This window comes from Leguminivora glycinivorella, chromosome 19 (assembly GCF_023078275.1).
Source record: "Leguminivora glycinivorella isolate SPB_JAAS2020 chromosome 19, LegGlyc_1.1, whole genome shotgun sequence".
Classification (NCBI taxonomy): Eukaryota; Metazoa; Arthropoda; class Insecta; order Lepidoptera; family Tortricidae; genus Leguminivora; species Leguminivora glycinivorella.
This window is the reverse complement of record NC_062989.1, coordinates 6,533,035-6,552,058: the sequence shown is the minus strand read 5'-3', so window position 1 is coordinate 6,552,058 and position 19,024 is coordinate 6,533,035. Positions and strand designations below refer to the sequence as shown.

General features: G+C 36.9%; 1 protein-coding gene across 1 annotated transcript; it reads right to left on the bottom strand.

Annotated features, from left to right (window-relative positions):
• Nucleotides 1–5,065: 5,065 nt before the first annotated feature.
• LOC125236749 (peptidoglycan-recognition protein LF-like) lies at nucleotides 5,066–15,220 on the bottom strand. Its single transcript, XM_048143674.1, is given in 11 exon segments — nucleotides 5,066–5,585; nucleotides 5,588–5,605; nucleotides 6,189–6,307; nucleotides 7,569–7,782; nucleotides 8,052–8,164; nucleotides 8,739–8,788; nucleotides 9,296–9,489; nucleotides 10,612–10,730; nucleotides 11,519–11,732; nucleotides 14,221–14,323; nucleotides 15,124–15,220. Coding segments are annotated over 10 exon segments (1,314 nt in total). The 5' UTR covers nucleotides 14,318–14,323; nucleotides 15,124–15,220; the 3' UTR covers nucleotides 5,066–5,409.
• Between the last annotated feature and the right edge of the window lie 3,804 nt (nucleotides 15,221–19,024).

The window sequence follows — 19,024 nt, the reverse complement described above, 5'->3', positions numbered from 1 at the left end:
TTTTTTTAATTGAATTTTTTCTTCTTCCGCATTATTCGGCATTGACGGTGTCGTGCATCTTTAAAACCGTATATATAAGCCTATTCCAGCCCCCCCCCCCCTCCCCCCGGCTCCTCGGCATGCAGTAAACTTTTATATCCTTTAACGCTGGGGAGTGCATGCGAAGTGAAGGAACAAAGGAGAGGCCTTTTCTAAATTGAAAAAGATACCATTGGTTTTCATCCAAGTCAACATAGTCAAGAAAAGTTTTTTGGTACCTACTTATTATTATTATTTATTATTATTATTTGGAGCCTGTCGTGTCCCACTGCTGGGCAAAGGCCTCCCCCCAATTTTTCCACTTCTCTCTATTCAAAGCCGTGTCTGGCCATTCCTTCAAAAAGGAGTCCAGTTCGTTCCGCCATCGCTGTCGGGGTCTGCCAGATCCCCGATTCGAGTTTTCGGGCTCCCACTCCGTGGTGATTCTGCCCCACAACTCGTTCGGCATCCGGCAGACGTGACCAGCCCAGTCCCATTTTAGCTTGGCCGCCTTCCGAGCTACATCGATAATTTTCGTCTTGGAGCGCAGCGTGGTGTTCCGGACTCGATCCACCAATTTGACACCTAATATGCTGCGCTCCATGGCACGTTGGCAAACCCCGAGCTTGGACTTCTGAGCTTTAGTCAAAGACCAAGTCTGTGCACCGTAGGTCAGAACTGGGAGTATGCATATGTCCATGAGCTTCCGTTTGAGTGTCATCGGAAGATTACCTTTCATAAGATGTTTCATGGACCAATAGCTCCTCCAGGCGTTTTCAATCCGTCTTTCGACCTCTTTTTCCTGACGCGCCTGGAAGGAAACTAATTGGCCCAAATAAATGTACTCTTGGACATATGCAATTGGTTCTCCATTAATCTCTATGCCATGCGGTGCACTGTTAGTCATAAGCTTGGTCTTTGACATATTCATCTTTAGTCCAATCTCGAGGCTTGCGGTGCTTAGTTCTTCAAGCATTTGTTGCAGCTCGGAAGCTGTTGAGGAGAAAATGACAATGTCGTCAGCGAACCTCAGATTAGTCAATCTGCGATTGCCGACGGCCAGCCCCCTCTCTCCCCAACTTGGCGCAAGTATTCTGAAGACGTGTTCCAGAGTGCTGGTAAAGAGTTTCGGCGATAGCGGGTCTCCTTGCTTAACTCCTCTCTCTATTTTGAAGGACGGGCCAGAGGATTGCAGTTTGATGGAGGCGGTACTGTTTGCGTATATATTACTCAGGAGCTTAATGTAGGGTGGGTCTATTTCTTGGTTCAACAGGGCAGTGAATATGGAGTCATGTGTGATACTGTCAAATGCTTTTGAATAATCTATGAAGGCGATATAAAGTGGAAGTTTATGTTCTTGACATTTTTCAATAATTTGGTTTAGAGAATGTATATGGTCGGTGGTGGAGAGGCCCGGTCTGAATCCTGCCTGTTCGGGTGGTTGGTGGCGATCAAGACGGCCCCCGATGCGACTTTCTATTATTTTAATAAAGATTTTGTACAAGTGGGAGACAAGGCTAATAGGACGGTAATTGCCTATATCAGCCTTGTCGCCCTTCTTGTACAGCAGTATGATGTTAGAGTGGCACATTTGTTGTGGAAAAGTGTTTGTTTCTATTATACTATTAAATAGTTTTGTAATGTGAGGAATCAATTCTGGCTCTCCTACTCTTAAAGTTTCTGTTGTGATTCCGTCTTCTCCTGGGCTCCTGCTGAATTTCATTTTATGAAGTGCAAGGTGGACTTCATGCTCTGTTATGGGTGGTATATTATCTTCGGAGTTTATGTCTGTTGTTTGTGCTTGATGGGATATAGAGTAAAGAGATCGATAATAATCTGTGGCTATTTCTAAAGTTTTGTCTCTACTACCATGTTTTACTCCAAATTGATCTTTTAAGTTGGTGATCCAGGTTTTGCCAGCCGATGCACCTTCTTTAGCCGTTTTAAGGGACCTGTTTTTGGTAAGAGCTATTTCTACAAGTTCCGTTTGATAGCATCTGATATCTGCTCGAATACTGCGTTTTACTAGTTTATCTATTTCTCTATACTCTGAACTGTTCTTGGGGTGGTTCAATGTTTGCCTTGTTTCTATTAATTTTATTGTTCTATCTGTTAGTTTTTTGTGTCGGTTCTTACCTGCTTTTATTTTGTTGCTTGCTATTTTAATACTGTTTTTTATATGGTCGTATTGTTCGTTAATATCTTTTTGTGCAGTGATGTCTAAGGCAGTGTAATATTGTTTGAGTTCTGAAATGAAATCTTGTTTATGTACTATTAGTGTATCTTTGTCATGGTTTCGGATTTTATTCTTTAGTATTAACTGATGGCGATAAATTTTATTGTTAAAAACTAATTTAGCACGGAGAGGTCTGTGGTCGGAGCTGAATTTTATATTATTTATAGCTTCTATGTTCTTCATGGTCTGTATATTGGATGTCATAATATAGTCTATTTCATTTCTATAGAGGGAATTTGGGGAGATCCAGGTCCATCTACGGTTGGGTTTTTTGTAAAAATATGTATTTGAAATTTGTAAATTTTGACCAAAAGCAAACTGGATCAGACGCGACCCTCGAGTGTTCCGGTCTCCTAAACCATGAGGGCCAATGATTTTGGCGTCTTCCAGGTCTTGCCTTTTCCCTATTTTGGCATTGAAATCGCCGATGATCATATTGTAAGTTGCACGGTGTTCATCGAATGCCTTATTGAGTAAGTCATAGAAATCTTCGACTTTTTCATCAGGGTGTGTTGATGTTGGGGCGTACACTTGTATGATAGTTAATGATTGTTTGTCTGTTAAACGGAACTTTAAAACTGCTATTCGGTCTGAGTACGGTACGAATTCTATAATATTGTCCTTCCATTTTTTCGCAACTATAAAACCAACTCCGTTTAATCCACCCGAATCTCCGCAATAGAAAAATATGGTATTCTCTCTTTCGACGGTGTTTTCGCCTTGTCTGCGTACTTCAGAGAGACCGACTATGTCCCAGTTTATGTGGCTAAGTGCATTTTCTAATTCTAATAATCTTTCCTCTGTTCTTAGTGTCCTAGTGTTGTATGTGAGAACGTTTAAGCAATTTTCGGAATCCTTTTTAACCTTTGCCGAAGTTGTATGACGGATGGGTGATCGTGACGCCCGGAGATTCTTCGCACCCCGAGTTCTGGATAAGTTCCTCCTACCGTCATCAGCGGAGTTATCCAAACCGCCGGGCCCTAGGGGCCATTTATTTATTTGTGCTTTCATATTTGGGGGGGTATAGACAATTAACCTTCCGCGCTTGTCCAATGCGTGTTGGAAGGTGAGCAGTGAGCCTCCTAACTCGGCCCTCGGGCGCCACCGTTGATGGACTAGCCATTCCTCCGCCACCGCCCTAAGTTAATATCCTGCTCTGATATTAACTGCCCGACAAAGCCACAAGTACTGTGCCTTAGCCGGCGTTACATACTTCGAAGTATGCGACAGTTTTACGTCGTATCGAGGACGAACCTACTTACATCCACAATACTCCTACAGAACCACGATCATTTCAGTAAAACTTGCTTCACCGGGAATTACCCGGCGTTAAGTATTACCTACGGATTACGGCTTTACGTTCTAAGTACTGGAGGTATAACAAATAAGTTCAAAGACCCATAATGACCTATGTTTTTAACTTTTTACCAAGAGTTTAAGCCGAGCCTGAAATTAGAATTTGGTTAGTGAGCAGCGACCCTAAAATTTAGATACAATGTACTATCAGCTGCAAAAGTGCATGGCGAATTTATGTATGTATGTATGTATAAACTCTTTATTAATTTATCAATGAATTCATTCATAATTTCTCCATGCAATTCTGCAACTCACTGTACATGTGGGGCCTATTCATTTATGTTACTCTCTTTCCGCACAGACTCTATACAGGGTGCCCATGAGGAAAGGGAAAAAATTAAACCACGCATTCCTGGGGTCATAAGGAGTAATAAATGTTATATGTATGTATAAGTTATTTTGTATTGATTAGGTTAATGTCTGATGCGTTTTAGGAGGAGCTAGGAAAAGCGTCATCATGTATACTTTAAATAATGTATTCTAACTAGTATTATGCATTATTAGATTATATCTACAAATGGCGTATCAAGATACAGATAAGTAGCTACTAAACTGTAAGGGCCAGTTGCATCAACCACATTTGTATGACAGCAGACGACTGTGGAACTTTTCATACAATAAAATTTAACGAACGCTTTAACGATCACAGATGGTTTATTGCAACCGGCCTCATCAACTCATTAAGTAGGACTAGGGTTGCAAATAGAAAAAAAAAACAAATGTTTTTTTTCAGAATTAGGAAAAAAACCGAGCACCATGGTTTTTTTTCTAAATATGGTTTTTTTTTCAGATGAACAAATAATTCGACAATACCGGTTTTCGTGACTTGTAACTTGTTTCAATAACAAATCATACATTTTAATTCGATTAACATTCAGTATACAAACGTTTATTGGGGAATCCCCGATGCTGCGTGCAGCGTGGAGAGGCGGTGGTGTTGCCAACAGTAAATAGTGATAACTACCAACTACAGATATCGTAAATGTTACTTTTATAAGACCAGAAATTAAAGTTATTTCATTAAGGGCCAGTTGCATCAACCACATTTGACAGACACGTCATCGTCACGCAGCAGACGTCTATGGAACGTCCCATACAATAAAATTTAACAAACGCTTTAACGATGACAGACGGTTTGGTGCAACCGACCCTTATTCGTTTAATAGTTGACATTAAGTCTAAAAACCGTATAAAAGTATTAACTGCTTTGCAAATTTTGAGATTTCGTACTTTAGAAAAAAAACATACTCCAGAAAAAAAAACTGGTTTTTTTTCAAGGTTTTTTTTCATGTTTTTTTCAAGCCAGAAAAAAAACCGTTTTTTTGCAACCCTAAGTAATAGGACTATTACTATTACTACTATTAGTATTACGAATACGTACCTATAGGTAGGTATTATTTGTGTTTTTATTATCTATCCATAAGTATATCTGACAAAGAAAAATAAAAGGCGAAGTAAATTACACAAGTTCTTTATTGCTGACAAGAGTTGACGTCAAAATCTGGTAAAAATGTCTAAGTTGACGGCAAAAATGGTGATCTCAGTCTTCACACTTTGGCCTAGCACACTCTGTCTTGGTGCCGTAGCCGAATGGCATTTCTGCGACGCGAAACGAAAACGAAACGCCGCGAAAGGTAGTCTGGCTCTGTCGCACCAATCCGCAAGAGCGATAGAGATAGATATCTACGAGCGTTTCGTTTCGTGAGCGTTTGTGCCATTCGGCAACGTACCCTGGGAACTTTTCACACAGTTTCGGTAAAAACAGGAAGTAAATTGTACTGTTGACACTCTTTATTGTTTTACGCGTTGACGTCAAAATCTGGTAAAAATCTGTCCCAACTTGTGATCTCAGAGTACAGACTCTGTCCGGGGCACTCAGTGGCGGAAACCTGACGGTGGCCTATTAGACGGTGGAATGGAGAAATGAAACCAGCTTTTACTCCAATAGCGATCAGGTCTTTAGCCGCTTGTAGGCTCTTCGGGGTGGCAGATCCGCTGAAAAAGAAAAAGATAAATGTTTACATTATTGGAAATAGTCAATTATTAGGCGCTACTGGCGCTAGCAGTCTAGCGATATTAGTGACATGTATAAGAGCCATCAACTGTCAATCTGGAGGTCGTTAACTTCTGGCTCGTATATAGGTATCAATGTTTTTTGGATCTTTTGTAAGAAATCTCTTTTCGTCGAGGTAAAACATCCCGACTATCCTGAGGAAACTGGACTACGAGTATTTAACCCCAATAAAACCTATTTTGCCTTCTGGGCGCTGGAAGAGGTCAAATGGCAGGCGCTTTCGCTATAAGTAATTAGTAATGCCAAATCCTGGGATTACTTGCTAAACGAACTCTAGGCTTTAAAGAGCCGTGGCAAAATGAATGGATGGAAGAAGAGTTTCTTTTAAAAAACCTAGTTACAGTACTCATGAAGTGCGTTTTTTGATTGGAGCAATCCATGTAAGTCCGTATGTAATCGAATTACAGGTTTTTGGGGACCTTGTATTGATATCTTTTAACAATGACTTTTGGCATCTTATCTCATGATACACCAAGCAGGCAGTGATAATTCTGTCCAACTTACAAACATAATCTCCAAAGAAGACGATGCCTATGCTTCGGTTATTGACGCCTATGGCATGAGCGCCGACTCTGTACCAGCCACGGCCTTCGTACACCGCACCATCACTGCCTATTGCGAAGCTGCAACAAAACTTTCAGTCAAGGACGGATCCAGTTTCGTAGTCGAATGGCAATCGTTAGACGTCGACAGAAATGCATCAGGCCCCGTAGCTGAATGGCATTTGTGCGACGCGAAACGCCACCCAAACGCTGCAGAAAGGTAGTCGCTGGCTCTGTTGCGCCAATGCGCAAGAGCGACAGAGATAGATAGCTCTCTTTCGTAGCTGTCTATATCTATCGCGTGCATTAACGTGAGCGTTTCGTGAGAATTTGTGCATTCGGCTACGTACCCAGCTCCGACCCCCGGGGGACCCCCGACGAGGTCAATTTACATAGCTAACCTAGACTCCAGGATCCACGCTTGGTTTCAGTGCCACTCTTAGCAATTATCAGGTTGAAAAAAACTAGTGATATTGCAGTGACAGTAAGTTCACCGCCCACGCAAGAATTGAGCCCAAATTCCACAGTCCACTTCTATCTACAACACCTACGGGAGAAAAGGAGTGGTAAAATAAAAAATACCCTTTACCCACAAGACTAGATGCGGTATTAGGTATTTAAAAAGTATTATTTTGATTTTCAGATTTGAAACACACTAGTTTAATCATGTTAGGTGCATATTTTTCTATAATAATAGGTAATAAGTACCTATTTATGTACTTACACGCCCCATTGTGATCGTGATCAACATCAATAAACAGCTTGATCGATGTTATAATCTTAAGTTATTGCAAAAAAACATTACATTAAGCGAAAGTAGGTAAATCAGTGCCTTTTATTGGGAATAGATAACCTAGCTTATCTTTATTGGTTCCAATTTGATTACTTGATTAATTATTATAAACATGTATGCGGAATATTATGTATGTACATGCGAAAATCTTTTCTAGAACAGGTTAGAAATCTTAGTTAGAGTCAGCCCAAGATAAATTGGCAACGATTTTGATAGCGTCGCCGATGTCGTTGTTTTAAGAAAATGCACCGAAGAGAATGTTAATATTTTGTTATCATTCTTCCTCATGAGTCAGAGAATAGTAGTAGTTACTACAATTTGCTTGAAAAACTGCTGCATCATGTTCTATTGTAAAACATGATTAGTAAGTATAAATAAGTCGTTGAAATGTTCAACTATAGGTAAGTAGTGCAAGTAGATTGAAAGTCTTTACCATAATCCATGTTTGGTGGATTTAGTTAAGTTAAAACTAGGTTTTTAAGTGACCCAGGAGACCGTAGCCATGGCACAGGATGACAAGAAATAGTTGCAAATGGTTTTGATACGTACTTGTATCCAATGTCACTCCATCCATTGTCGTCCTGGTGTAATTTCTGTACTTCCCGCATAGCATATTTACATTGCTGAGGGTTGAAACACGCTACTGGAATGTATGTGTGGTGGATGGTCACATATGGAACGGGTAAACTGAGCAGTTCGTAGGAAACTGGTGGTTTGGCACCCCAATCTTGTCTTGAGTAGAATGGGAAGCGTAGACGGTAACCTTCAATGAAAAAGTGTTCGATAAAGGTAGGCGTCAACATGTCCTTATCTTAGGCATCGGACGCATGGCATCGCATCTGATATTGCGATACGTGCGGTGCAGATCGAATGACTGACGCACTTGTTTGAGTTGTGACACTTGTGACTTTCTATACAAAGATTATAGTCAAATGCAGTGAATCCGATGCGGGTCTGTGTACGCTTTACCTTAATGAATCACTACACCAATAATATAAGAATTAAATAAATAGATTCTTACCAACTTATTACCTCTAAAGTTTTTGACACTGTAGTTTTGATTAGTTGGCAAACTTAAAACGCTGGCCGACAAACAGGCAAATATAACATTGTATATATAACCACTATAACCAGCCATTGTATATCTGAAAATTAAAGCACATTTTTAAGCATCATCCATCTTAAAACAATAGTAACTTTATTATTTATTATCAAATTATTGTAAAATACTTTAATAAAGCAAAATAATCAGTAGTCACTGTAATCAGTAGGTAATCAAAATAAATATTAATACGAGCATAATATTAAATAACTGCGGTAACATTTGTTGTAGGTTTTTTATAAAAAAAATATTAGGTTACAATTGAAATTACTGCACTTTCGATAAAGAAGTGTTTTGCTATATCGAAACTTTGAAGTCGCAGTTGTTTTAAGCTTATATGCACTAATATAGTATTATAAATATTTCTTTAAACTTTAACGCCTAGAAAATAAAAAAATAACAATATGTTCGATACTTTGTGTCAAGTCACTGTGTTTAGAAAACCTGTATTCTCACGGGAGCTTTAAATACACACACTTAATGTATTTTTGACCCGGATGAATCTGGTTTTTGCCATCGGAAACCGCACCTTTTTTACAAACGTTAAATTAAGACACTAAATACCTAACAAAATATACTAGTAACTTATGCAACATAACTATAAAATACCTACTCACCTTTTATGAAGGTAATATTTTATATATTTCCGTCCTCGACAGTGACCACCCTCTTAATGATTATCTATGCAAAGCAATCATGTTTATATATGAAGCGCTTTATGCGATACGATGAACTTCTTGAGATAATTCGGCGCGACGCGGACATATTTGTGACGTATTGATTATGATTAGTCATTCTCGGCTGGGAAGATCCCTAAATTATGTAAATAATTGATAAAAACGGGATAGTCACAAAAACCATTAATAACACATTCACTTTAATAAGATGGAAAGCTTTTTTCTTAAATATCTACCTATCTATTGGTCATTGAGCTAAGTAGTTTCAGTTAAGATACGAATTACGCTGGTTTTTGTCCTTTCACAAGAGTCACAAAACATCAAATACTAAATACAATTTTTAATATTTACGATAGATACGAGTATTATGTAGTTGTTTATCTAGATAATAAGGATTGTAATAAACACGGTCAAGAAGGTCTTTTTATTTTTGTTTCTATTCGTAACCGATAAGAAAAAAAAAACAAAGTAATTTTCAGGTAATTTTTATTGGTTTACGCGTTCACGTCAAAATCTGGTAAAAATCTGTCCCAACTGGTGATTTCGGTGTACAGACTCTGTCCTGGGCACTCGGTCGCGCTCACCTGACGGTGCCCTATTAGATGGTAGGATGGAGATATGAATCCAGCTTTCACTCCAATAGCAATGAGGTCTTTGGCTGCTTGTAGGCTTTTGGGAGGCGGTAGATCCGCTGAAACAGAAAAAAAAATAGTATAGAATGTCAAGCAAATAATCCTAACCCTACATTTTTGGTTTGCTTAACCATCTAAGATAACTTGCACGCAAAAGCTTGACCGTCTGTAACTTGCACGGGCGCAAGAAAAATATTTATATCTTCATAGTAGTAGAGCTAGATAATATTGATATTCATATGTTTGAAATTGCCTGTTACATTTCGTAAGGAAACTGTAGGTAATACAACTTATACAATATAAAGTTACGTAGAGATTAAATGAGGAGTGTCTTTTCAAAAGGGCTTATTTCCACTTTGAACTTTTTTTGGGAAATCGAGAAAAACATAATTCCACGGTATTGATTTTGAAATTAATATTTAATTAGCAAAATTGTAATATTGTAAGTTGACGTTAATGCTATGATTACATCAAACGCAACATGTGTACCTAAATAAATATTTAATTACCATATGTTTTGAGAATTAAGCACTTTTGATGCGAACTCTTGGGAATTAAGCCCTTTTGTTGTGGCAGCGTAAATGTTATTATTTTAAAATAGTTTTATTTTATTTTTGGATTTGTATTAACGTTAGTTAATATGAATGTTGTTGTAATACATACATTGGTTTATCCACATAAATAATCATTACACATTTTTCAAAATGTGTTCTAAACTTTGATGTTAATCTTTTTTTTAAAGATCAAGGCGAGATTTTTTGAACTTTTATCTCAAAACAACGCGTACTTTTCTATACTAAGAACAACTGCATTCATAGTTAAAAAAAAGAAAAAATGGAAATAAGCCCTTTTGAAAAGACACTCCTCAAATATATACCAATACGTTTTAATTTTTTCCAGTTACAGTACTCGAATTTTCATAAGCTTGATGAATGTTAATTATATCGCCCAAATTATATAACCCAAATTTGACCTATACAAATCCCTACCTAGTTTATAGACTGCGTCATATAAATTAAACTAGTCATATACCTAGTTTAATTGTTTGTAAGCAATTATGTATCCTTGATTTTTGAATAAATACATTTTATTTTATTTACCACGTGATAGAGCCGATACTAAGATCTCACCACAGCAGCTGCCAAAAAATCCATTTGTTTAGTTGTCCAATAGGTACTTACATATATAATCTCCTATGAAGACGATGCCTATACTCCGACTGTTTGCTCCATAGGCGTGTGCACCTACAGCCAACCAGCCTCGGCCTTCGTACACCGCACCATCACTGCCTATTGCAAAGCTGCAACACAATGTTTATCAGAATTTTATAATGGATGTAGCATGATAAATAAATAAATAAATAAATATTGGGGGACAACTTACACAGATCAACCCAGCCCCAAACTAAGCAAAGTTTCTACTATGAGTGCTAGGCGACGTTATACATACTTAATATAGATAATACATACTTATATTGTACCCATTTTTATGTATACTTATGTGAAAGCATGAATAAATGAATATGAATATACATAGAAAATATCCATGACTCCGGAACAAATATCTGATGTGCTCATCGCACAAATAAATGCCCTTTACCGGGATTCGAACCCGGGACCGCGGCTTAGCAGGCAGGGTCACTACGCGCTACGCCAAACCGGTCAATGATGGTGTCTCATATATATAGTCCGAATTTGAAACTTTGAGTTCATGGGTAAGCAAAACAGTACATTTGAAATATTTCCACTGCGCACACAATCTTCGATAAGCTTCTAGGTTGACTTAAGAGCCATATTTTATTTCATGTCTAGTTACCTAGAACATTATTAAAAACGTCTATATACTGTACGACTATAATTAATGAATGAAAAAAAATTGTGTTTCACTCGGTGGCAAAGTTTGTTTAACCTTCGTGCCTTGATACCCTCGCAACGCTCAAGATTCCACGAATATTGGAAAGTGCGGTTAAACAACTACTTTGCCCCCTTGTAAAACAAATAACTATTGAACTTATAATGAGTAAGAAATAGTTCCAAATTCAAAAACATAACAAATGCTTCCACGACTCAGGAGGGTATAAATACGTACTTGTATCCAATGTCACCCCATCCCTGTGTGTCTTGGTGGTAAGTCTGCATACCCCGCATGGCGCTCTTGCATTGTTGGAAGTTAAAGCATGCTCCCGGAATATATGTATGATGGATGGTCACATAAGGGACCGGCAAACTGAGATGGTCGATGGCAGTGGCTGCTTTAGCCCCCCAATCTTCTCTTGAATAGTATTTGAAGGGACGAGGGAAACCTTAAGATGGACAAAATGAAATGTCAGTATTTTTTGATACGTATACATAAAATTCTAAACGGGGTAGGCAGGGCACATGAAACTGTTCAAGCTTCAGTGCCTTCAGAGCTCTTGGCAATTAAGGGGTTGAAAATACCGAAAACGGAATATTATATTAATAGTCATACTATAGTTATGAAAAAAAAGCTGCACTTTTGGATGGAAGCAAGCCGCTTTGCATAGTGATAGTAGACATCATAGTAAACGATTTTTTCCGAGGATATCGAAATTTCATCCCTTAGGAAGCCGAGCGTAGCGAGGTGTTTTATGAAAATGAAAAAAATTCTATCTTTTTATTGTATCGTCCGATTTTGACAAAACGTATCTCAAATGAAAGGTATTAATTTGTGTAATTAAAAAAAATACAAAGAAAAAAAATTTAAAAGAAAAGTAAGAAAAAAATAAAAAAAGTAAATTTACGTCTCGCACTGAATAACTTCAAAGAATGACAGACAAAATGTACAATGTCGATATACGAGTTTTTTTTAATCGAAGACAGATAAATTTTTAGTTGAAAACTGAAGACCGCATCGAAATCAGATTAGCATTTTTTAAGATACAAGTTGCCAAAGTTGGGAAAGATCGCTTTATATGGCCACTTTGAAATTCCTTTGCCAGAAAGTCAGAAATAATATGTTTTTCTGACACAGAAAAATACATAGTAACAGTACACATCAAAATAAAATTAAAAATTCCGAGGATATTATAATTTCATCCCTTAGAACGACGAGCGTAGCGAGGTCGGTTACGAAAACCGAAAAAAAAATCTCATTTTTTTGTACGTCGTCCGATTTTGACAAAACATGTTTCATTTGAAAGGTATTGCTTTATGTAACTTAAAAAAAATATTGAAAAAAATTGGAAAAAAAATGTAAGATTTTTTTTAAAAAAACCTTAATTTTCGTATCACACTGAATAACCGCAAAAAACGGTAGACACGGTGTATAATTTCGATATATGATTTTTTGAAATTAAAGACAAATAAATTCATGATTATAAACTAAAAACCGAATCGAAATCGAATCAATAGTTTTTAAGATGCAAGTTGTCAAAGTTGGCTTAGTTTGTTTATATGGTCGCTTATAAATTCCTTAGGCAGAAAGTCAGAAACATTATATTTTTCTTACAGTTAAAAGTATGCATAGGTAATAGACATCATAATAAACAATTTTTTACGAGGATATAAAAAATTCATCCCTTGGAAAGCCGAGCGTAGCGATGTCTGTTACGAAAAACAAAAAAAGGCAGTTTTTTTTTTATTGGATCGTCTTTCTAAGGGTTTCTAAGGAATGAAATTTTTATATCCTTGTAAAAAAATGTTTATAATGATGTCTATTACCTATGCATACTTTTAACTGTAAGAAAAATATAATGTTTCTGACTTTCTGCCTAAGGAATTTATAAGCGACCATATAACAACACTCTTAACAGATAATAGGTATCAACAAACTAAGCCAACTTTGACAACTTGCATCTTAAAAACTACTGATTCGATTTCGATTCGGTTTTTAGTTTAATAATCATGCATTTATTTGTCTTTAATTTCAAAAAATCATATATCGAAATTATACACCGTGTCTACCGTTTTTTGCGGTTATTCAGTGTGATACGAAAATTAAGGTTTTTTTTTTAAAAAATCTTACATTTTTTTTTCAATTTTTTTCAATATTTTTTTTAAGTTACATAAAGCAATACCTTTCAAATGAAACATGTTTTGTCAAAATCGGACGACGTACAAAAAAATGAGATTTTTTTTCGGTTTTCGTAACCGACCTCGCTACGCTCGTCGTTCTAAGGGATGAAATTATAATATCCTCGGAATTTTTAATTTTATTTTGATGTGTACTGTTACTATGTATTTTTCTGTGTCAGAAAAACATATTATTTCTGACTTTCTGGCAAAGGAATTTCAAAGTGGCCATATAAAGCGATCTTTCCCAACTTTGGCAACTTGTATCTTAAAAAATGCTAATCTGATTTCGATGCGATCTTCAGTTTTCAACTAAAAATTTATCTGTCTTCGATTAAAAAAAACTCGTATATCGACATTGTACATTTTGTCTGTCATTCTTTGAAGTTATTCAGTGCGAGACGTAAATTTACTTTTTTTATTTTTTTCTTACTTTTCTTTTAAATTTTTTTTCCTTGTATTTTTTTTTAAATTACACAAATCAATACCTTTCATTTGAGATACGTTTTGTCAAAATCGGACGATACAATAAAAAGATAGAATTTTTTTAATTTTCATAAAACACCTCGCTACGCTCGGCTTCCTAAGGGATAAAATTTCGATATCCTCGGAAAAAATCGTTTACTATGATGTCTACTATCACCATGCAAAGCGGTTTGCTTCCATCCAAAAGTGCAGCTTTTGGCCAAAAATTCTCCATAACAAGTATGACTATAAAGTTAGGTACATATTTTAGATTTTATTCGAGTTTATGCTCACCTCTGAAATTTCTTATGCTGATATTTTTTTGATTAGCCACTGGCAAACTCAACACGCTGGAAGCCAAACAGGCAAAAATAATAATCTTTCCAGCCATTTTTATCTGAAAATAAAGCATATATTTTTATTCATAAACAACCCATAATAAAATATTACAAAAAGTACTTGACATGGAATCTCAACTAATCGCGGCCGTTTTCAAAATAAATAGGTATTGTGCTTTTTAATAAATAAAAAACATGTTTTTTGCTAATTATTTCCGGCATTAAATCCTGGTGCCGTAGGTTAAAGGCATCACTCTTTTTCATCCATAACAATGAAACAGATAACATTAAGATCACTGCACTTTCGACATGTGTATATATGAACCACCATTTTCAGGGTTCCGTAGTCAACTAACCTAAGTCAAACCTTATAGTTTCGCCATGTCTGTCTGTCCGTCCGTCCGTCCGCCGATAACCTCAGTGACCGTTAGCACTAGAAAGCTGAAATTTGGTACCAATATGTATATCAATCACGCCGACATGGACACTGTTTAAATGTACCAAAATAGTAGAGGTAATTCGAAATAGGATAGATACGACCGGTCTGGCCTAGCGGGTAGTGACCCTGCTATGCCGCGGTACCGAGTTCGAATCCTTGGTACCTAAGGGCATTTATTTGTGTGATGAGCACAGATATCTGTTCCTGAGTCATGGATATTTTCTATGTATATAAATATTTGTATATTATATTATATCGTTGTCTGAGTACCTGCAACAAAAGCCTTCTTGAGCTGACCGTGGGACTCAGTCAATCTGTAAGGATGTCCTATAATATTTATTTATTTATTATTATTTATTAGATACGAAATAGGTAACCTACATCAATAAAGGGTAACAAGAAAATAAATTAGGTACTTACCTTTTAAATATTATTTAATAAATTATAATATATTTCTGTAGGTCCTCGACACTGATCACCCTCTCAGTGATATCTATGCAAAACAATCACCTTTTTATATGGGGCACATTTTGCGATATGGATTTCTTGAGATAATTCGTTGCGTCGTGGACATTAGTGACGTATTGGTTAGTCATTCGTGGCTGGGAATATCCCTAAATAAGTTATGTAAACAATAACTTACGTTACGGCGTACTTAATTTGAAACAGCCCCCTATAAGATTCACATACTTTAGTACTAATAGTTTTTTTTTCTATTCGTCGACTAAAATCTGTGTATTTAAGGCTTCACAGGCAATTTAAACCTTACTCTTTTCAATGTAGTACAAGTCTATGGCACTTCCTATTCGCTTACAGTTTCGCTATGTCTGTCTGTCTGTCCGCCCGTCCAAATTTCAGCTTTCTAGTGCTAACGGTCACTGAGATTATCCGACGACTGACGCACAGACAGACATGTCAAAACTATAAGGGTTCCTAGTTAACTATGGAACATTAAAAACGGTTGGACCCAAATAAGAATGCCCTACACTGTTGTCATATAATTATGGTCATTCATAAAACAGACACTATCCTTGTAAACAGTAGTATCAGTCAAGTTATTACTTATTAGTGTCAAGAAGCCTATTAGGTACAGGAAAACGGCAACAATAAACTAGGGGAGTTACTCGTGATCTTTGCTGTTTCAGGAGGGGACTTTCTAAAACAATTGATTGATTTGTATGTTACCTACGAAAAGCTATTAGTAATACCAAAGAGCATCGAGTATTATAGAGAATTACTGTCAAAGTAAAATGTGTAATCACAGTGCATAGACTGCCATCTCTCGACACAGGCTTAAAACTTTTGAACCTCCGTTTTGACAATTTGGCCCATATTCTTAGCTTGATATGTGTTAAAATGTCAAATGTTAATATAAGCGCCATCTAGCCGAGCGTACCCCGAAGGTGTATCGCCATCTAGCTCACCGGACCCTTTTCTGTATGGTTTTGAGGTACGTTTTTTAGGGTTCCGTAGTCAACTAGGAACCCTTATAGTTTCGCCATGTCTGTCTGTCCGTCCGTCCGTCCGTCCGTCCGCGGATAATCTCAGTAACCGTAAGCACTAGAAAGCTGAAATTTGGTACCAATATGTATATCACTCACGCCAACAAAGTGCAAAAATAAAAAATGGGAAAAAATGTTTTATTAGGGTACCCCCCCTACATGCAAAGTGGGGGCTGATATTTTTTTTCATTCCAACCCCAATGTGTGATATATTGTTGGATAGGTATTTAAAAATGAATAAGGGTTTACTAAAATCATTTTTTGATAATATTAATAGTTTCGGAAATAATCGCTCTTAAAGGAAAAAAAAGTGCGTCCCCCCCCTCTAACTTTTGAACCATATGTTTAAAAAATATGAAAAAATTCACCAAAGTAGAACTTTGTAAAGACTTTCTAGTAAAATTGTTTTGAACTTGATAGGTTCAGTAGTTTTTGAGAAAAATACGAAAAACTACGGAACCCTACACTGAGCGTGGCCCGACACGCTCTTGGCCGGTTTTTTTCTTAGACTTTATCGGTCTATACGGAGTTATATAAGTCTTTGGTAATACCGATGACTAAGTACTTATACTTATATGAAGCGCGCTTCGGGCTTTTACCGTAAGATATATAGTTTACATTAACCCTTAAATGCATAGTGATGTATATATGCATCATTTATTTTTGACTAATGACACCATGTCAAAATTCAAATTTGAACAAATATTTGTCAAGGTCAAGTATTTAAGGGTTAAATAGTCGTTTCTGGTTTGATCACGGTCAACTTCACACGCTCCTCCTCGCTGCGCTCGTCATCTCACCTAAATTGGACTCTGTCACATGTGATTTTTGTTACTATACTTATTGCTACATTACATTAAGGCTTATCTAATGGGGCGGCAGCTACGGTGGTGTGGGTGTGGGCACGTTTCTCGGATGTCCGACAGCAGAGTGGCGAAGCGCATCTTCAAAAAGACACATGAAGAGGAGCAAACTTGAGCCCTCTGACTGGGAGCGGAAGGCAGCGCAGCGGCCCGAATGGCGACGTCTCGTTCATGATAGAGTAATAAAGGACTTTGAAACTGAACGCCTCATTGAACTCGACAGGAAACGAGATGAGTTTAAAGCCTGCCCGCCATCCTCAATATCCTACAATTATATAAGGTAAAATACCCCATAATGGACGGTGATGCCATTATGGACAAAATTACACAAATCCTTAAAAATAAGTATCTAAAATTAGTTTCTGATAACTGACGGCTATGTACCATAAACTAGAGTTGTAGAGCTGTTTTATTTTGAAGTTTCAATTAATTCGGTTAAGTTCGGTCGGTAAGATAAAATTCACCAGTTTACAGAAAAATATATCAAGACGAATTTTTAGCAATGTTGCTAAGAGAGTTTAGTTCATGTATAAAATAATAAAAAAATAATACTCGGTGTAAACTTGAATGAGTTTTACTTAACTGCATTAAGCATGAGATAAGGTATAAAACATATTAGTTTGTTGCTCCAAAGATATAAAGAAATGGCGTTATTTTGCGAGTGTCCATTACTGGAACCGAAAAACTGCGTACCTCCTATGATGGACAAGGAACAATTTACAAAACCAAATTTACAAGAAACAATCCTATGTTAAAATAACCCAAACTAATTGTATTTATATGGCATATAAAATTGACTCATTGAGTATCAGTTGGCTTTAAAAGTAAAATTTTAAACTTATTTCACTGTCCATAATGGGGGATCCATTACTGGAGAACTGCCGTCCATAATTGGAGAAAAAACACCTAGTTTTAATTTGTTAACTATGAAGAAACCAAATAGGAGTATCTATTCTGAAATACGCTTGAAATGTAAAAGAAGGATAGGACATTCAAGATTTAACACGCTTAGCGCTAGAATTTTTACATTTATGAGTGAAATATCAAAAACAGGCGAAAATTTTTCTTAAACTGTCCATGATTGGGTCCGTTACCTTAGGTGGTGTTCTGACGTGCCCAAAATGTGCTTGAATATTTAGGCATATTTTGTATCAATACAATATGTTGATAATGATGCTGTCATGGCCGATTTCGGCCACAGCGACTGACTGCGTGTTCTGGAACATACAATTTCAAGAAAGAGAGTGTAGCTGTTCCACTCTCTGGTGTGCCTTTACGTGGCTCGCGTACCCTATCTTATGCCTCAAATATTGTGATACAATTTTATCATAGAACTTCCCCAAAACTTCCGCCTAATACAACATTTACCTACCGACCGCCGTGGTAAGACATCTCCAGCCGCGAGTTAACACTGGTAAGACAGCGGCAGTCGCGAGTTATTAACACTCGTCGACAAAATCCCCCTTACCTCCCTTGTTGCACAACATACTATTATAAATAATGCTGTTTTTGGGATTTTCATAGCATTACTTTTAAGATGGGATTTTTGTAGCAATGATAAACTACTGTCTCTTAAAAACAAAAGAATTATGTTCATTATGTATAGAGGTACATCTGTTAAGCAAACGAGTAAGTGTAAGCGAAGCCAAGTGAAGTTCTTACATGCGACTTTACATGTACATGGATGGCATTTCGGTGTTTGTAACATAAACCCTAAGATTATTTGTCCGACCATCGTATAAGGTAAGGTCTTTTTCTTAATTCAATGAAGTATTTCAAAGTATTCAAGTAAGTACGTATCAATTAAGTTATAACAGCATCAACTGCACACTGCACTAGCCAGATCGATCAAAGGGTCATACAATATAAGAGCCTAGAAGGCTCGAAGGCTAATTGTGAGGGGCTATACTGGCTATCTCCTTTGCAAGAAAGTAAGCGTGGTAGTGTAAGTACTTA